At 36.8% G+C, this 21,778-nt stretch overlaps 1 protein-coding gene across 4 annotated transcripts in view; it reads right to left on the bottom strand.

Annotated features, from left to right (window-relative positions):
* The window catches only part of ARHGAP15 (Rho GTPase activating protein 15), a 448,034-nt gene that overhangs the window by 375,075 nt on the left and 51,181 nt on the right, over positions 1–21,778 (bottom strand). For all 4 annotated transcript variants that reach the window (XM_039338235.1, XM_039338233.1, XM_039338234.1 and 1 more), the window contains exons 3-5: positions 18,395–18,469; positions 10,984–11,042; positions 2,375–2,462 (exon numbers count right to left, since the gene is read on the bottom strand). In XM_039338235.1, the coding sequence (XP_039194169.1) occupies positions 2,375–2,462; positions 10,984–11,042; positions 18,395–18,469 (222 nt within the window). The remainder of the gene's footprint in view (positions 1–2,374; positions 2,463–10,983; positions 11,043–18,394; positions 18,470–21,778) is intronic.

The following is a 21,778-nucleotide window of genomic DNA, read 5'->3' as shown; positions in this document are numbered from 1 at the left end:
ATCGTAAATCAAGGACAACCTATCGTGTTTTCCCAAAAATAAGACCTACCCCCAAAATAAGCCCTACTTATTTGCTAAGACACAAAGTGAGGTGAGGCAGGGGGGATGGGGGAGCTGCCCCATACCTGCTTACTGTGCCGCAGGGGTCTTACTGCTGCTGCCGATGCATGGCGGGTTCTGCCATTGCCACCACCGCCATGAGGCACATTACAAAACATGCCTCACAGTGGTGGCAATGGCAGAAGGATGTCCCCCATGGCGGCGGCAGCACATGCCTCATGGCAGCATGATTCACCTCGTGCTGGCGGCAACAATGACAGCAGGACATGCCTTGTGGCATGGTAAGCGTGTGTGGGGCATGTGGGGCAGCTCCCCCTTGTGGTGATGGCAATAGCAGCAGGACGCGCCTCACAGCAGCAATGGCAACAGGACACGCCTTGCGGTGACAGCGGCAATGATGGCAGGACACACCTTGTGCTGGTGGTGGCTGCAGCACGACAGGCCTTGCTGCAGCAATAGCAGCAGGAGCCCTGCAGCACAGTAAGCAGGTGTGGGGCACATGGGGCAGCTCCTGGAAAAAAATAATACGTTCACCGAAAATAAGACCTAATGCCTTTTTTAGAGGCAAAAATAATATAAGACCAGGTCTTATTTTGGGGAAAACACAGTATATCTTATCTCTCAATTGGTTTTGTGATATCACATAATGAAATCTAATTTGCAGTGGTTCAACATAGAAGTTGGGAGGTGTGAAGAATGGAACCAATCCATCATATTACGTATGTGACAAGGGCACAGCCTTTGTGGCCCTTTGGAATATTCCAAAGTGGCACTACAGAAATTCAGGAGCAAAACTGCTAATTTTTCCTGGTAAGAATGGTTTTGGCTTGTTCTGATTTGCCAAAATAAAGGCCAAATCAATGCATGCTGTTTGCTCCTGATTTCCTGAGTGCTTTTGGAATTTCCACAAACAAAATTGATGATTTAACCCTGCCTCCTCATTTCTGCAATGTTATCTCAGAAAAAGAGAGGGAGGGGAGGAGAGGAAAGGAGGGAGGGAGGAAGTCTCAAAATAATTTTTGGATCCTTGAGCACCACATTCAAAGCCATTTCCATATTTTGCTACTGGTTTTGTTTAAAATTATAACCATTTACCCTCTATTTCCCTTATTTTAGCTGTAGTTGAATATGTTTCTGGATTGCTGCTCTTATTCACATTTTAATAAATTAAATAAACAACAGAAAAGTTAAAAAAAGGAAGTGAATACATACTCATTTTTAAAATAAACATTACATTAGTAGTGAAATTAAATCATATGATGGCTATAAAAAAATTAAAAAGGCAAAAAAGTGAACAAAAATAAAAAACAAACATTCTAATAGCTCCCTTCTTTTTTTTCACTCATATTTTTCTTCTCTCTCTCTCCCCCCTCCCTCATTTTTCTGCCTTCCTTTTCTAGCTGCTAATAGCTAATTATACATTTTTATACTGGTACTTTGGAATTTTTTTCTGGATTGTTTTTCTTTTTTGAAATCCAGAGAAAAAGACATTCATTCTAGCCTGGAAAGGAAACAGGCCATGGTGATTTCCCCAATGTTTCTACAAAGGTATGATCAGCAGCCTCTCCTTGAGGTACATTAAAAAAAAATAAAGCACAGTGAATTCTGCTTAGAGATGCATTAAGTCTATTAGATGGAATCATAAGGCGCATTCATAAAATGTTAGGCAGAAACAGAAAATGTCACATTTATATGAAGATAAAAATCACTTTGTTAAGTTACACTGTTTTGCTCTTTGGTAACACCCTGTATTAAGGTGCAATTTATAACTACTTTATTATTATTTATGATATGCAAGGAGCTTTATAGCAAGCTCAATAGCAACTTAAATTCATGTATTAAAGATGCAAACACAGGGTTTAATACAATTTACATCTTATAATATTCTTTGTAACAGATTCTCATCGCATCATCCGTTAAGCATTTATTACTAATGCATTTTATAACACACTTTATAATACATTACTTGAGGAAGTAGTTGCATTTAGAGATCATTTCATAAATAAGAATAAAGCATTTATAACTGGCACCTTAATTTAAAGCGTTACCTCCGCATTAAGAAAGAGCCACTCACCATCCGTCTCACTTTGCAATTATTCTCCAAAAGCACCTCTTAATAAAAGATATGCTGAGTTCTATTTCTCTTTCCTCTCTCATCTGATTAAAAGTTTATTGAGCCATTTTCTTACATCTGCTCTCAGAAGTCTGAGGCTTAGCAACTCTGCAGTCTTAGCAACTTTTTTTTTTTATCATGCCAAACTTTTTTTCAATAGCACTTCTGAAAAGATGAGACACGAGAAAGATAACTGCTTACCAGATTGAGCACAGCTGGCTGTTTGGATTCCTTATAAAATTCTATTTTTCGTCCAGTGAGAACAATCCAAGAAGTACTCCAGTTTTTCCTTAAATATAATATATAAAGAAATGCATCAATTAAACTCCTGAGGACCATAACTGCTTCTGTAGACGAGCATTCCAAAATGTCTATGACTCGGAGAAGTAGCAGACAAATATATTTATTAAATAAATTGAAGGCAAAAAATATACAGGGGAGAAGCTGAGAAGAAGAAGGAGAAGGAGAAGGAAGAGGAGGAGAAATTTCAGCATCTAAAAGGTAAATGTCCATTTTTATCACCTTTATCTACCAATACTTCTTTGACATGAATTCACTCTTTAAAATTGGATACTATCAGAAAATGCAGGCAAAAATAATCTCAGTATTCCATAAAAATCTATTTATCTTACTGGAAAAAAAAATTCAAATGTTTGTAGGATTGCAGTTAAGACATAAAAAAGGGAAGAGGATTACTCATTGTTTTGGATGTAGCTATTGCAATCTTAATTTAATATATTAAATTAATATATTATTATGTTATATATTATAATATATATTGTTAATATATATTATTATTAAATTTAATTTAATGATAAGAGCACTGAAATTTTCCAAGTCTGAACTTCTTAGATTAATAAGATATTAGGGTGCTGGTCCATGAAGCAAGTTTTTTTCAACAGCTAGCAAATTTATAATAATAATAATAACCCTCTAACTAAATAAATAAAAGAATTGAAACAAAGAATAACTGAGCATCTAGAACAGCACAAAAACAACAGAATAAGGGTGCCTGCATTGAAGCTTGTTCCAAAGAAACAGCTAGCACAAGCATTAAAAGATGCAAATACTGCAATATCAAGTATAAGCACCAATTCACTGCAAGAAACAAACCAACTAATGTACAGCACAGCTGCAGTTATAACTGAATACCTAAGATGCAAAATCAACAAAGAAGAAAAACAAAAAAACAGCGCTCCACAAAAATGGAAGGTTAGACTAGAAAATAAGATCAGCAAGTTAAGATCACATGCAAGCAAGCTAGAACAGATGAAAGAAAAGAAGCTGAAGAACAAGAAGACCAAAGAATACCTAATCAAGAAATACCACTTAGAAACAAGGAAGATCAAGGAAGCACTGGAAATAATAAAGCAACAAATAACAGCTATAGCCAGGAAAATCAGTAGATATGAAGCTCGAATTGCAAACTATAGGCAGAACCTCCAATTTCAATCCAATCAGAAACATTTCTACCAATCCATCAATGGAGAAACTGCAAGGAATCAGTCAGTACCTGACAAGGAAGAAACAGTGCAGTTCTGGAAGCAGATATGGGATAACCCAAAGAAATACAACAAGGATGCGGCTTGGTTAAAAGAGGTGGATGCAAATAAAACAGAAGTTGAAATGAAAGAACTAGTAATAACAACAAAATGGTAGAAAAAAGAGCAAGGAAAATCAAAAATTGGTCAGCACCAGGTGAAGATGAACTGCATGGGTTTTGGTTGAAACATCTAACTGTTATACACCCACTCATTGCCAAGCAGTTCAACAATATACTACAAGGAGGAGAAATTGAAAAGTGGCTAACAACTGGGAAAACCTACCTAATAATGAAAAATCCAGCAAAAGGGGCAACACCAGGCAACTACAGGCCAATTACCTGCTTACCAACAACTTTCAAATTACTAACTGGTGTGGTAGCTGATGCAGTACAACAGCATCTAGTTGAAAACAATCTCTTTCCACCTGAGCAAAAAGGAAACCGCCCCAATAGCAGAGGAACAAAAGATCAACTCCTAATAGACAAAATGATCTTGGAAAACTGCAAGAAAAGAAAGACCAATCTGAATGTAGCATGGATTGACTACAAAAGGGCATTTGACTCTCTGCCACATGACTGGATAATCAAGTGCCTAGAAATAACAGGAGTCAGTAGAAACATCAGAAAATTTGTGCAAAGATCGATGGCACCATGGAAGACACAGTTGCAGATCAAGGGTGAGAGACTGGGAGAGGTTAATATCAAGAGAGGAATATTTCAAGGAGATTCATTATCACCATTACTATTTGTTATTGCACTGTTTCCTCTGTCAACCATACTGAATAACTCAGGACATGGCTATCAAACATCAAAAACATCTGCCAGACTATCCCACCTCCTTTACATGGATGATCTGAAGCTGTATGGAAAAACATCATCTGAAATAGAATCGCTGCTCAACACTGTCCGTATATATAGCCAAGATATTGTAATGGAGTTTGGCTTGGACAAATGTGCCACACTTACTATCAAACAAGGAAAAATAGTGAAAACTGAAGGAATCAAGATGCCCCACGAAAATAACATTAAGAGTCTGGATGAGGAAGATTACTACAAATACTTGGGTATCCTTCAAGCTGACAACATCAAGCACACTGAAGTCAAGAAAAAGATTAGAGGTGAATACATCAAGAGAGTGAAGAAGATCTTAAAGTCCAAACTCAATGGAGGAAATACCATAAAGGCAATCAACACCTGGGAAATTCCAGTCATTAGGTACACAGCTGGAATAGTGGACTGGACTCAAGCAGAACTAAAAGCAATGGATAGGCAGACCAGAAAAATAATGACAATGAATCATGCCCTTCATCCACGCAGTGACATTGATAGACTTTATCTACCAAGGCAAATAGGTGGGCGTGGAATGCTACAAGTACATCAGATGGTTGAAGAAGAAAAAGTGGCTTTGGAAGAATATCTGAAGAACAATGATGAAGATGCACTGAAATTAGTATATCAGGAAGGCTTACTGACTACTGGAGAGACCAAACTGGCCTACAAGAAAGATCAAATGAAGAACAGAATAGAGGCATGGGAAGACAAAGCACTACATGGCCAATACATTAAAAAAAATAGCTGGGAAAGCAGATAATAACAAGACCTGGCAATGGCTAAGAGCAGGAAAATTGAAGAAAGAGACCGAGGGACTAATTCTGGCTGCACAAGACCAAGCCTTAAGGACAAATGCATACAAAGTCAAAATTGAGAAGACAGCAACAGACAGTAAGTGCCGCCTATGCAAAGAAGCTGAAGAAACAGTGGACCACTTGGTAAGCTGTTACAAGAAGATTGCACAGACTGACTACAAGCAGCGGCATGACAAAGTAGCAACAATGGTGCATTGGAAGATCTGCAAAAAATATCATTTGCCTGTAAGCAAAAACTGGTGGGATCATAAAATAGAGAAAGTCATAGAAAATGATAAAATTAAACTGCTCTGGGACAGACAAGCACCTGCAACATAATACCCCAGACTTAACAATTGTCGATAAGAAAGACAAAAAAGTCTGAATAGTGGACGTGGCAGTGCCTGGAGACAGCAGAATAGACGAGAAAGAACTGGAGAAGATAACAAAATACAAAGACCTACAAATAGAAATAGAAAGACTGTGGCAAAAGCAAGCAAGGGTAGTACCAATAGTCATAGGTGCCTTGGGTACAATCCCAAAACAACTGGAGCACCACTTGAACACCATTGGCATTGACAAATTCGCTATTAGTCAATTGCAAAAGGCGGCCTTACTAGGAACTGCTTCCATCCTGCGACGATATCTGTAATACCATCAAACATCCACATCTGCCTATCCCAGGTCCTGGGTAAGGACTCGATAGGTAGAGAAAATGCCAAATCCAGTCTGAACATCTGGCTGACTGTGCGATGATTCATAATAATAATAATAAAGTTGGAAGGGACCTTGGAGGTCATCTAGTCCAAGGCTTTTCAATCTTTTCACCCATTGTACCACTTTTAGGATATGGCAACATCCGAGTACCACCCGTCACCTAGCAAGGTGTCAAAAACTTGATGACCAAAAAAAGGAAAAAAGTGATAAAGTACAGGTAGTCCTCAACTTACAACAGTTTGCTTAGTGACTGTTTGAAGTTACAATGGCACTGAAAAAAGTGCCCCCCAAGCCACAGCCAAGCAAGAAACCTGCCTGCCTGCCCAGCGGCGCTCTTCCTCCTGTCTGAGGTTTTCATTTCTGTTGAGGATTGGCAGCGGGGATAGGGTGGGGGGTGTTTGGTTTTTATTCCCCCCATCTGGTGGGGGGTTGCAGAAGGTTTTGGTCACTTCACATGACCCTGGGACACTGTGACCGTCATAAATATGAATCAGTTGCCAAGCATCTGAATGTAAATCACAAGACCCTGGAGATGCTGCAACATTCCAGCTGATCAGTACTTCTTCTGGACTCAGCAGAAGCACCAGGATCAGTGCCGCTTTCCAGCTGATTGGTGCTTCTTCAGGGCTCAGTAGAAGCACCAGGATCAGCACAGAGCTCCAGCTGGAGCCTGGCGCTGATCCTGGTGCTTCTACTGAACCCTGACAGCCCTGAAGAAGTGCCGATCAGCTGGAAAGTGGCACTGATTCTGGCACTTCCACTGAGCCCTGACAGCCCTGCAGCTCCAGCCATCTCTCGCTCAGGCTTGTGCAGTGCTGCCACAGGTTCAGCTCATTCCCCTCCCCCACTACTTTTCTAGGATGGTCACTACCACCTGCCAGGTGCCAATGTACCACAGGTGGTACCCTTACCACTGATTGAAAAGCCCTGATCTAGTCCACACCCCTGCTCAGGCAGGAAACCCTATACCATTTCGGACAAATGGCTGAATAGAATTTAGCAACCTTCCTGAGGCCTTATTAGAACAGGGTGCCAAGATTGATGCATAAATCAGTGCAGCAAAACATGAGGAATATTGCCTCCAGTTTTGGTCTCCACAATATAAAATTGATGTTGAGACTCTATGGAAGAGTGCAGAGAAGAGCAACAAATATGATTAGAGGACTGAAAGCTAAAATATATGAAGAACAGTTGCAGGAATTGGATGTGTCTAATCTGATGAAAAGGATTAGGGGGGACATGATAGCAATGTTCCACTATCTAAGGGGTTGCTACAAAGAAGAGGAGGTCAACCTATTTTCCAACATACCTAAAGGCAGGGCAAGAAGCAATGGATGGAAACTAATCAAGGAAAGAACCAACCTACAATTAAGGGAAATTTCCTGACAGTGAGAACAATCAGTGGAACAGTTTGCCTTCAGAAGTTGTGGTGCTGCATCACTGGAGGTTTTTAAGAAGAGATTGGACAACTATTTGTCTGAAATAGTATAGGATTTCCTGCTTGAGCAGGGAGTTGAACTAGAAGACTTCCAAGATCCCTTCCAACTCTATCATCCTCTTAACTAATTTATCTGATCCCTGCAAAGTGGGCACAGTTAGTTTGTAAAGGGACATTGAACCATAGATGGCATGATATTAAACCTAGCAAACAAACATGCTCTTGTGTGCAAAACAATATTTGAGAGAGCTGACTAGGAAGAAAGGCTTTCTTCATATATTGTCCTTAACCATAGTGGGGAGCTACAATGCAGCGTTTTAATAAATCAACACACTGCTTGAACTCCAAAGAGACTTTCTCATATCCTTGTTGGAGCAAGAATTGAGCCTGACAAGCAGCAATTACTTCAGTATTTTCTATTCTTTTTTTTCAAGGAGGAAGCAAATTTGATGATGACAAGGAGTGGGGGACAGGTGAACAGAGCCTCCTGTGCAGTTCAGTTTTATCCAATATCTGCCAAATTTTCAAACATGCCTTTATAGAGGAAACAGAAGATTTGACATATAACTCAAAGGACGCAGAAGAGTAGCACTTAACAGAATACAGAATAACAGCACTGGAAGGGACTTTGGAGGTCTTCAAGACCCCTTGCTCAAGCAGAAGACCCTATACCATTTCAGACAAGTGGCTGTCCCGTTGCATATTTATCCATTTGTATATTTAGTCCAGGTTTCTTGTATGGTTCTCAGATGCTTGTATGAAGAGACCAATGTGCCATTCAGCAGAAGGCCCAATACCTTGCCCTTACAAAATGTTATAATTGTAGAAACTAAATAATTGTCTAGGCATACAGGAAAACAAAGTATTTCATTAGATAGCCTTAAGGCTCAAATTATGAAATTTTTTGTTTGGTTTTCCCAACTTAGGGAAGATTGGATGATGATTTCCAAATATTTATTTTCCAATTATGCTTGTAATTACTGTGTCTTTTAGTAAACACTTTAGTTTTCATGTAACTTATCTTCAGTTTTCTTTGCTTTCTCTTGCATACTCTGCCTTAGGCCCACTGGTCAGAGATAAAGTCATTGCATCATCAAGACCTAAAATTATATTAAAATTAACTACAGACGCAGAGCCCTCTGAAAGACTCACAAAGCACTATATATATAAATTATCATTTTCTCCATCAACAGAAAACAGTTCAGTCAAAGCAGTTTTACACATGTGCAGATGGATGAATGACAGCAACCATGCAACAGGGAGAGAGAGAGAGAGAGAGAGAGAGAGAGAGAGATGCACACAGATAGACACAGAGAGAGAGATAGAGAGAGAGACACACACAGAGAGAGAGATGGAGAGACAGAGGAAGACACACACACACAGAGAGACAGAGAGACACAGAGAGAGAGAGGCACACAGACACAGAGAGAGACAGACAGCTAGAGAGAGACAGAGACAGAGAGTGAGTGAGAGAGAGAGAGAGAGAGAGAGAGAGAGAGAGAGAGAGAGAGAGAGAGAGAGAGAGAGAGAGAGAGAGAGAGAGAGAGAGCGCAAACAATGTTGGAATTTAGTTAGAAACCTAAATATCAAAACATTAAAAGGAAGCATCATTCAGAAAGTAACAGAAAAATGATGCAAAAAATCCTGCAGCTATCAGATTTAACCCATCTGAATCATAAAATTGTTACATACAACGATAGGACATTGATTTCACAGCTGCAGGAGATACAGCTTCAGAGTTTGAGCTAGTTTTTAAAATTGAAATCAATGACTTTCCATAGCAGTCTTCCTTTGATCATTATATTTGCATTCTAGCAAATGGACACCTGATGGCAGCACATTATAAGATCAATGTGGTTTATACTGCTATATAGCCTTAAAGATACAGATTTTTGAAGTTTCATCCGACAATTTAGCAAAAGAATGTTGGCACTTCCAATTTTCCTGAATTCCACCTGAATGATAGGAAGTGATCATTTAAAGAAGAAGAAAAAAACACTTGTTTCTACATTCCTTATATTTTTGTTTTCATAGGTGTGAATGTATACAGTAAATGTAATCCATGACAGATATACAGTATATTTAAAAACATAACATTATAATTTGGTACGCTTGGATCATTAGTGGGGCTGAATTGGTAACTTGCATTTAATTCTTCGTTCAACTGTGATGCATATTGTGGTGTTTTTCTCTGCCTCTCGGAGCACATTGCACTGAAAACAAAGTATTGATCACAAGCTCCACCTTCCTTTGGCTGAAGCATAGGATAAAAGTACAATCTACATAAATAAATACATAAATAAGATAAGAGCCCTTTGAAAAATTGCAAAAGGTCCTTCTTAACTGGACAATTGATTTTTAGGACAGCACTAATTAAAAGCAACTAAGATATGTGAGCAGGTCTATATGCTTAGTGACTATTTATCACTACTGTAAGGATACAGTCTTCTTACAAGATTATTTAACTTATTCCACAATTGACTTAAAAGACTTTTCACGTAGTGAATGGGTGTCAAACTCACTACATCAAGTGATGTGCCGCGACGTATCATGACTCTTTTTGCATTGCCGGCAATGGGGTGGGTGTGGCTTCGGTATGATGAAACTGTCCCACCGGCTGGCAGTTTGACACCCCTGAGTCCTAGTGTTCCACATCAGAATGTAACCCTTTGAAAAAAATCAATGTTTCCCCCTCTGATTGATACATCCATGAGACTGTATTATCTCAGCCAATGAGCATCTGAATTGACTGTGGATGTCAAAATGGCTATCAGGAAATACAGATACGGGAAGTCAGACATAAAATAGTTGAAACTTCAGTTGCTCCGATATTTATTACTCCAGCCCCCAAATCTCTTGATACATTTTCCATATTCAAATATCATCAACTGGAGATATTTCCAGCACTGGTTGGGTAAGTAACCTCCCCTCAGATTAGGATCCAGGCAGAGGGATAATCATGTACATCACAAAGAGTTTTAAGTTCTCAGCCTGAAGTGGAGAGTAGGAATGACACACAGACAACTGCTCTCTTCCTAATACAGTTTTTTTTTTCACCACAAATTATAGAGAGCTTCAGCATGTTCTCCATTTCTGCTTTCTAGGGATATTATTCCAGGCTTACACTTCAATTTTTCCCCTATGGAATAATGATGGGTAAAATTAAAATTCAAGACTGTAGAGCAAGATTCAAATTAAGGAACAAAGTTGCATCAGCCATAGAATGGGTTAAAGTTCTTGTTTCTTCTTCATGTTAAAAATGGCAACTTGATAATGAAATTATAGAAGATCTGATGTTTAGAGAGCTTTGGGGGAAGTGGAGGCATAATTTACAGCTCTTTGAACTTTCGAAGAAAATTACTGGGGGAAAATGAACTTGATCTGCAGACCAAGCTTGATGATTGCCTGTTCTCTGAATCTCAAGTCAAATAACATATTGCTTTGTACTTCTGATTATACAGTATTAGAACTATTTAATGTCACCTACCTTAGCTTCTTGCCTTCATCTGCAATTTTAGCCTTTAGAAGATAGCCTTCTTTGATTATCTGCAATAAATAAGTCGATGCACAATGTTTATTTATTCTACTATACTGTTATTTCTGATGACATAATGCCTGTTTAGCTTCCACCTGAATGCACTCAATGAATGGGAACCATACCATCTGTCTGGACAATTGGTTCCACTGTCAAACTGCTCTTATTGTTAGGATTTTTTTTTCTCCTAAAACAGATTTTCCTCTAACTTAAATCTATAACTCTGTTTCTAGAACAAGGAGCTGAGGATCTTCTTCCTTATGCAACATCTTCTCAGGTATTTGAAAAGGGATACCATATTTCCCATCTTCTTGGATTTCTCTTCATAAAACTGGATTTCTAGTATTTTATTTTCCCTTCTCTAATCCTGTTTTAATTTTTCTGAATCTTTCTTAAAATATGGCAGCCAGGACTGGAAACAGTGGCTAAGAAGGAATCTGATCACGGCAGATCAAAGTCTAAAAACTATCCAAAGTAAAATGCTAGAATTTATATCCCACTATAATCAGAGCTTTATTCAATCTTATAATGATTGAGCTCTATCTATGCATGTATGTGTATATGTAACCTCTGTATCTTATGTACGTAATAGCATCATCATCAAAGGATGAAGGTTGGCTGAATAGCACATTGTTGCATAACCTCATAGGCTGTTACTAAAAATAAAATATGTCTCTTAGCTTAATAGACACTTTAAAATTAAAATATTCAAGCAATGGGCTATAAAAGATTCATTTATAATATTGTTTGTTTTTATTAGCAAGTTTTTAAATGTAAACACAAAAGCATATGAACAGCTGATACTTTGAAACATGTTGGGCAACACATATGCTACATGATGCATATTCTTCATGAGCCCCTGAGAATTTTAAAACCTTTGTTCAAGGTACTAATGTTTATATCATTCAAACTTCTCAGGGTTGTTGTTTTAAAATAAAAACATGTATCACCCTTGTTTCTAGATCTGCATTGTTGCATACTGAGATTATATTACTTTCCATTAAGTTCCCATAAATTAGTTCATATTAAATAATATAATTAATATAAAAAATATTCTATTTTATATTCTCTCCACCCTGTAGCATCATGTTTGCAGTAAACATGTGGTTTCTTCATCTTCTCCTTTGTTATCTTATATATTACACTGTACATTTCAGAATACTGACAAGAAAATTATTTTCCTCTAGCTAAACTTTGAGTTGGAGAAATCTTCTATTCATCCAAGCTGAGATTTCTTTGTTATTCCTAGCCTATGTAATTTAGTCTAAACTTTCCAACTTAATGAGCTCCAGATATTAGACTAATATTGTCATTGAACTTACAGTAGTAAGAGTAGGCCTTGGCCAAGATGGAAAATACAACACTGGAATTGAAATCCAACAGATTTTGGAAGGCACCAAATTGGGGAGGTCAGTACATCCAGCAAAAGTTGGAAACAACCAGAAACTGCAATTCTGTATTGATGCAAATTTAACAGTGGCAAAAGGTAGACATTGGGATTGCTTCTTGCCTTCATTATATCTTTTCCCTTGGTTTTAGGGCATAAGAGCACAGTTCAGAAATTAAGATTACTACATCTGAACCTGGACCATATTAGACATCTGTCGGCTGTGCTGGGAACCATCTGTTAAAATAGTTTCATCACAGTCCCTCCAAGATAATTCAAGTTATCTTTTCAGCCATTTCACAGATGGATGACATGAGATTACTGAACATGAAATGGCCTTACAGCACTTGCTATCTCTTCTGCCTCAATAAATATCCATCATTTGTTTGTGATTTTTTTTTCAGTGCTACCCTTTCTGTACCTTTCCAGTGAAGGAAAAGTTGAGGAAGAGATGGAGAGAAATTAATAGAGAAACAAGGCAGAAAGTTGAAGGACCCAATTTAGTTTTGTGTGTGTGTGTGTGTGTGTGTGTATACCCTGTTTCCCTGAAAATAAGATCCAACCGGAAAATAAGCCCTAGCATGATTTTTCAGGATGCTCATAATATAAGCCCCAACCCCCAAATAATTCCCAGTTAAGACTGTCAGCCAGATGGATGCATTTAGTACAGTATTTTCCCCCAAATGAGACCTAATCGTAAAATAAGCTCTAATGCGTCTTTTGGAGCAAAAATTAATATAACTTTTCTTATTTTTGGGAAAACATGGGTGTGTATGTATATGTATGTATGTATGTATATATGTTTGTATGTATATAAGTATATATGATTAGCTAGCATATGTTTATTTCTTTAGAGGTACTGTGGTATCTCTATTTGCATCTACTGGGCATATGCTTTAATAGTGGCAAGAAAAATTATGAAATGCACATGAAAGTGGCTTTAGAAATAATAGAAATATGTTGATTTATTTCAGGAATGTGATCTAGATAGTTAATTAAGCTGGGGGATAATTATTTCTTCCTGGAATAAAAAATACTCCCTTTGACAAAGATTTCCTTCACAAATGAACACATGAATGCAATGATGATAAATATTTAGCCAGGATCTCATTTCACTTTACAGGTAATGGAACATATAGAAGGGAGATGGGAATTTATGTTATAGTCCATTTTTTTATCCTGACTTACTTGTATTAATGGGGGAAGTGGTCAGTTAGGGTAAGACCTTATTCACTTGAGCATGGTAATAATTCTTTGGGTGACAGGCACTCTAATTATATCGGGTTACTAATTCCATGGAGACTATAACCTCATTCATCTAAAAATAATTGCAGATTCAATACAAAGGAATGATGTACATATGTGGATTAATTTTCCATAGCACACAAGAAAAAAGAATTAGCGGGTAGACAATTTATGGACTGAAATGCAAACTTGAAATAAGGACAAATTTTCTTTTTTAAAAATAGTAATATTAATGAACGTTACTATTAAAACATAAAAATTAATACACATTAAAAAATGAAACAAAAAAAGAAAAAGTGCAGAAAAGAAAAAAGAAAGAAATGAGATGAAAGATAATATTAAATAGATAAAACATTACTTCCCCTTTCATCACAAAGATAAACAATTTTAGTAACTTATTTTCTCTTAAAATATAATGAAAGATCTCTTCTTCTCATATTTCATCTCTTATCCATAAACAAAATTCTAAACCCTTTTTCAGTCCATTAAGGGTTACTAGACATAAAAACATATATATTTTAATCTTGATTAAATAAACTAACTTTACATTCATGTCTTATACTTTTAACAATCTTGATCTTTCATCCTGTCAAACCCCTTCTCACAAGATCCTTCCAAACTTTAACAAGTCTCTTTTGTAAATCCAAGATAGAAAAGTTATCCAGATTATTATTTTGGATTGTTATTTGTATATCCTTTAATTATTAACATCAACCAGTTTCATTTGAATCTCCAATGTAGCATCTTTTTTTGCATATCATTCTTGTAGCCTATCATTATTAAGTGTACTTTCAGATCAGGTTCGGTATTATCTAATAAAACTTCTTCCTTTTCATATCTTTGTACCCAGTCTATCTATAATGGCAGACACTCTGATAATTAGTCACAAATATCTTTATACATCCAATGTTAAAGGATTTTGCTCCATTCTATTTAAAGATAAAGGTAAAAGTTTCCCTGTCCAGTCGTATCCAACTCTAGGGGCAGTGTTCATCTCAAGTTTCTTAACTGAAAGAGCCAGCATTGTCCCAAGACACTTCTGTGGTCATGTGGCCATTATGACTACACACCGAGATGCATGGAATACTGTTATCTTTCCACCAAAGTGGTACCTATTTATCTACTCTCATTTGCATACTTTCGAGATGCTAGCTGGGCAGTAGCTGGGGTAAGTAATGGGAGCTCACCCCATCATGTGGCACTCAGGTCTCAAACCTGGGTTGTCAAGCTCAATATCTTTAACCACTGAACCATCACACACCCCTCCTTCATCTGTTTATTAAGTCAGGTTTAAGGTTTCTTCTCCTTTAATTGTAATTTTAGTTCCTTCTGATTCTCTCTAGTGTCCAGTTTTCAAAATATCATCCTATCATTTTTAAAAGACTTCAAAATTATAACATTTTCCCATTGTAAGAATTGTTATAATTAATTTCAAAATCTATTTTTAATTCCTTCTGGATCTTTATCCATTTGTAACTTTCCAAAATTAACATTCTAATACCCTTTTGAGAGGTTTTTTTAAAGTCCTTAAACTTGATTTTAAAACTTATTTTGCTAAGGAGTGAAGGAAACTCTCTTGGGGCTATAAAACTCCAACAGTTCCTAATATATGAAAAGCAGTTAACAAGTAATTTCCAAAGGTTATTAGAAAAGGAAATAAGTGAATTCAGTGTCCTTTCCCAGATGTTGTCTATAGTTTGAGCAAGATGGCTATTCCTTGTCTCCCAGATGGAGACCATTGTATTGCTGTCCCTTCATGATAAACTGACTGGAGCACTTATGGGTGATCCCACATCCTCTCCTTGTCTAGAAAGGAATTGGAAAAAGTAAGTCCGTTCACCAGCTCTTCATTTTGTTCAGTTGTGGGCTCTACTCTCAGCAGATTTCATTTCTTCACTTGTTTTCCCCCAGAATTCAAAATAAGGACAAATTTCTTGATGATTGGAACAATTTAACAATGGAACAGCCTCTAAGTTGTGGTGTTTCATAACTGAAAGTTTTCAAGTAAAATTTAGACAACTGGGTGGTATAAAGATTCCCACTGCGGTAGACCTCCAAGATCCCTTTGAAAGTTATGATTCTATGACTTTTGCTTCTCTTCATTGCATTCTATTATAACTGAATATGGCTCTACCTATGAGGTTATGCAACTAGATAACATCATCAGTCCTAGTGATGATGTGCCACATCCCTATGAGTAAGTTCAGAGAGCACCAAGGACCCCTCATTTCAAACCTGAGCTATAAATATTCTCTTTTATTAGATCTAATCACTTCATTATGCTTGCTGGGTTTAGGCAAAATTGATATGGGAAGGATCTGCATGCAACACATTTTTCTTAGACATAGACATACTGAAAGATCATGACCAGTTTCATACTTTTAAGTATACAAACTTGGCAATAAAAAAGCATAATTGGAAACTATTAGAGGCTCCAATTGTCAACCTTTTTCTATGGTAATGAAAGAGGAGTACTTAGAATAACAGAGTTGTAGGGAACCTTGGAGGTAATCTAGTTCAACCCTCTGCTCAGGCAGGAAACCCCATATCATTTCAGACAAATGGCTGTTCAGTCTCTTCTTAAGAACTTCCAGTGTTGGAGCATTCACAACTTCTGGAGGCAGATTGTTCCACTGATTAATTGTTTTAACTGTCAGGAAATTTCTTCTTAGTTCTAGGTTGCTTCTCTCCTTGATTAGTTTCCATCCACTGCTTCTTCTCCTGGCCTCAGGTGTTTCGGAGAATAGCTTGACTCCCTCTTCTTTGTGGCAACCCCTGAGATATTGGAACATTGCTATCATTTGACCCTTAGTCTTTCTCTTCATTAAACTAGATATACCCAATTCCAGCAACCGTTCCTGATATGCTTTAGCCTCCAGTCTCCTGATCATCTTTGTTGTTCTTCTCTGCACTCTTTCTAGAGTCTCAACATCTTTTTTACATCGTGGTGACCAAAACTGGATGCAGTATTCCAAGTGTGGCCTTACCAAGTCATTGTAAAGTGATATTAACACTTCATGTGATCTTGATGCTATCCCTCTCTTGATGCAGCCTAGCACTATGTTGGCTTTTTTGGCAGCTGCAGCACACTGCTACCTCATATTTAAGTGATTGTCCACTAGGACTCTGAGATCCCTCTCACAGTTATTACTTTTGAGCAAGGTACCACCTATAACAGTGATGGTGAACCTTTTAGAGACCAAGTGCCCCAAAACCGCCTTGCCCCTGCCCCGTTCCCATGTCTCCTGCTCGCAGGGCCACCCACCACCTCCATGGCCCACGACAACAGATCACCCAGGCAGCCCAGCAGTATAATGGTGGCCATGTCCTCTGTCTGTGCCCCATAGCATCATCTGCATGGGATGGGGCGTGAGGGTGGAGTTTTGTCCCCGCTGCCCGGCTGCCATGTCCTTGGCTGCGCTGCTTTGCATAGGCTGCACCCAGGGCAACTCTCCTCCGGGGGGACTGTTGGTGAGGAGGGGGCCACGGGTGATGGCGGGGCCGGGCAAGGGTGTGCATGCCCACAGAGAGGGCTCTGAGTGCCGCCTCTGGCACCCGTGCCATAGGTTCACCACCAGTGACCTATACTATACCTGTGCATTTGGTTTTTCTTGCCTAAATGTAGAATCTTACAGTATAGATGCATAAATTGGGAGTTTGGCAGCATATGAGTTTGATAGATAAGTTTTTTTAAAAAAAATCTCCTTGTATGGTATTTGCTAACTGCAAAACACATTTGCAAGACTATCTGAGGAAGTTATTGTCAGAGATAAACCTATGTGGTGTCCTATGTGCTAGTACTGATGATGCTACTCAGTTTGGGTAATGAAATGTCTGCAAGAAAACAAGCAAGCTCAGAGAGCACCAAGGACCCCTCACGTCAATCTGAGCTACAAATATTCTCTTTTATTTACCTATGTATTTATGTGGCCATTGGGCTAAAACTGAACATGTCTTATTATTAACTTCATCAGTTATAATTTGCTTACATGGTCTGCTTCAAACTTGCCTTGTACTGACCCCATTCTTCCAACTGATCATTTTCCCTGTACTTAGATAATAAAACTGTTACTTTAACTTTTTCTAGGGACAACTGTAATTTACCTCAGAAACATAAGAGCTGTCCAGGAAAGAAATCTTAATTCAAAATATACCAATACTAATAAGGATTGTTAGTTGCTAACACTAATCAACTATTCTGCCTTTTTGGACTCTGGATGGCACTAGCCATAAAAACAGCCTAGACTTTGGCTACAAAGTAATTAAGTGTATGTAGGATGACAGCAAAGAGGATTCAATTTCTCTTTCTTTGTTCCCCAAATTTTACCAATTAATGCCATCTTCCAAAATTGATTTCTATTGTTTTTTAAAAAAGATATCAAGCTCTTATCTATATCAGATGTATATATACACCTGAAGTAGAAAGGATAACAGCAAGACCAATTTATGCTTTTATTGTACAATATTATTTTACTATTGTGCAAGTGTTAGTTTTGGAAAAGCAATATTACTCAATAATAAATATTTAGTTCTTTTAACAGAATAGGTATTTTAAACTGTGTATCATTTGCCAACTTTGCTCAGATCTTTAGTTCCCTTTTATTCTGTTGAGATAATAAGACATCTTCAGCCTTCAGTATTCATCTTTCAAACATGTATTTTCTTTTCATTAATAAAAGCTGAAGTACAAAATGCACAATACATTGTAAATGCTATAATGCAATTGTTTACCTGTTTTTCCAATGGGCCAGTACTTTCAAGATGTGGTATATTATGTTGGGAATGATTCCTTCTGTGACGAGATACCTGGAAATACATTCATTTTGAGGTCAGAATATGCTCAAATCAAGCAACGTTTAAAGATACAAGGATGAACTGAAAGTAACTTAGCTGAACACATTCACTTTGAACTATACTTGTGGCTGAACATTTTCAGGTAAATGAAATTAATATGCTTTCATTGCAACATTCTACCCTTACACAAGATATTTAAAAGGTTGTGTCTTGAAAGGCTTTAAAAAATGTTTTAGAAGAACATACCATTACCATATCAATTCACATTTAGACATGTGAAATACTATGTTAAAAAGAGTTGGACTGTGGCATGGTTATGGTTAGTTGGACTACGGTGTTTCCATGGTAAGCTTTGAATCCAATTCCAGATTCCTTTAGATGTGATTTCTCCCCCATTGTTGTGACTAGTAGCTGTCTAAGCACTGAATGAATTAACCAATTCAGTTACCATCTTTCAAATTACTTCTTCCCTACCTTCTTTTCTGCTTATGGCAAATTCCCTTTATGCCTATATAGCTCTTAAATGACATGATAATTGAAGTGGCAAGGGAGAAAACGAACATTGGCTAAGGTGTGTGAGAATAGGGAGGAAGCTGAGTTATACATTTACATCTTGCAGGGTAATATTGGTGAAAATGAAGGTCCACAATGGGTTCTAAGTCTTTGCACTTTTTCTTTTTGAGAGACATGATGACATCCTTTTAAAATTGTCCATACTGGGGACTTTTGGTGAGGACATAGTGAACTGAAGATATGCCTGAGGAAACAAGGGATTTGTTAACATTGCCATCTCAAAGGAAGAGACAAAGAGAAAATGAGGGAAAAAACTAAAATGTTTGGACATTATTTGAAGGGGCTAAAGATTAAGAATGTTGGGGGAAGGAATATACAGTTGGTTTATTTAACCAAGGTTAAAATAGATAAGTTATGATAACTGGAAATTTTTTAATGATTTTTTTTCTGACCAGGAGTGGATAATGATATTTTAAGGTTTTGTTTATAGATAACAGTTATATGGGAATGAGTTAATTTGATGTATTTTAAATTTATCTGATTAAAGTTAAAATAGTTATGTTGTGATATCTGGTAACTTTTATTGGATTTTTACCTATTACATTTGAATGATGAGGTTTGGGGAATTGTTTAATGATAAGTAAAAGAGATATAAATATAAAAGGAAGGAATTCAAATAGCTTTATTAGATCAAGTTTATAATAGACACTTTGTCCTTTCTGGTAACTCTAATGGACTATTGCTGATTAGGATGGAAGATGAGATTTTAAAAGATAGTTTATACAGAATAAGTGCAGTATGGGATGAAGAGATTGTTGTATTTTAAGAGAGGTGACAAGTTGTTAACGTTGTTTATACTTATTGGAAAAGGAGGAAATTACTTATTTTATTTCCTTCTTAATTATTTTTTTCTTCATATTTTTTTTCTTTTTAAATTTTCACAAATTTTTAATTAGTTTTATCTGCATAACTTAACCATTAACAACATTATTTTTTAAAATATCAGTATTTAATATTTAAACAGTTTTGACAGCATTGGAGAGAAGAGAGAAACCAATGGAAATATGCTTTAACGTAAGGTACCCCACTCAGAGTTTTATAGAGCACGATGGCTCTCTAAATTAGAGATGGATGAATGGAGGGAGGGAGGGAGGGAGAGGGGGGGTTGTAGATAGATAATGGAGAGAGAGAGAGAGAGAGACGGAGAGAGAGACAGAGAGAGACTATAGATGATAGATAGATAGATAGATAGATAGATAGATAGATAGATAGATAGATAGAAAGATAGATAGATAGATAGATAGATAGATAGATAGATAGATAGATAGATAGATAGATAGATAGATAGATAATAGATAGATAGACAGATAGATACTGATTTTTCACACTTATTTAATTGTCCTGTTTTAATTTAATTCTGTATTACCAAGAAGGAAAGTTACCGCAAATGAATCACTTTCTGAGATTCAAAAGTTTCACTGACCTACTTATAAAAATATTACTTAACAATTTCATTAGGAATGAGTAACAGCTGGTGACATGCCTGTGTCCTTAAGTGTTTTCTGTCTTAATATTTTGTGTCTTAAGCACTCAAGCTTTTGTAAGAAATACTTTTGTAAGCAGCAGTCCGTCCTCTGGGGAACAAAAAATGTCAAACCAAATTTTCTGTATTTTGCAATTTTGTTTTCAGAAGTGTCATACTCCTCTTTTATTAGCATGGAGAGTAAATAAGAATGATAATAATGATGTGGTTGTGAAAACTTGTAAGATTTCTGACTTTTCATTTAATTTTGGGTTGATATTGAATGAAGGTGGATGCACTTGTATAAATTAAAAGTAAATTGATAGATGATAGAGATAGATCGGTAGATAGATAGATACTGGATAAATAGGTTACTCTCTATATTCTTTTAAATAGGATAATCTATTTATCCTTTTCCTCACATTGTCCAATATTCTAAGATCTAAAGATCTGAAACTAATGTTTACTAGTCAATTCTGTCTGCATGTTTTCACTTAAACAATTCCACTCTTAATTGTATTTTTAGGTAGAATACATTTAAATTCTGCACAAATGTATTTCATCTCTCTGTAATTAAAAAAAAATCCCAATTCCATCATTTTTAGGAGTTGATCGATGTTGTTTTACCTATAATATGAGAAGGAGGAGGCATTGGGGATGATAAAGCCAAAAAAATGAAGACTTCTTTTTTTAAACAAAAAAACCAAACTAACTTTAAACTGTATTTAAATTTAAAGCTGTGTGGCATGAGGCTTTGTTCAGTTCCTGTGCTTCTCTGAGTTCAGCAGGAAAAGAGTTAAGCATGAAATTCAAGTATGCTGAAATTTAATTTAATTGCATTTGTGGCAAGTGTGCATTAGTTCTATTACAACATGTCAAAAGCTGGGTACAAAGTAAAGACCAGGGAAAATGTCATTACTTTGTCAACCAAATGTCAGCCAAATAATTTGCATTTTAACTAATTATTTAATTTCTCAGATATGAGTTAAAATTAATTTCTATTTTGAAGTTCATACTTTCTAAATTTTGGGACATTCTTCGGTAAAAAGTTACCAATCACTTCATGAACATTTTACCAATAAATTCATATAAAAGCCCTGTTTAAGTCAAAACCTATATATACAGAACATGTAAACAGTAGTGAAGTTCTTCTTTCTACAAGTTGCATTAATGACATCACTAGAGAGTCTCTGCGAGTAGAGCATAAGACTTTGCAATGGTAGACTTTATGCTTTGAACCTTGATAAAATGAAACTGCAGCCAACTGTGCTGGAGATATAAAATGC

This window comes from Crotalus tigris, unplaced genomic scaffold (assembly GCF_016545835.1).
Source record: "Crotalus tigris isolate CLP2741 ecotype Arizona unplaced genomic scaffold, ASM1654583v1 scf7180000017694.5664430, whole genome shotgun sequence".
In the NCBI taxonomy this organism is placed as follows: domain Eukaryota; kingdom Metazoa; phylum Chordata; class Lepidosauria; order Squamata; family Viperidae; genus Crotalus; species Crotalus tigris.
The sequence above is the reverse complement of the archived record's forward strand: the minus strand, read 5'-3'. Positions and strand labels throughout refer to the sequence as shown.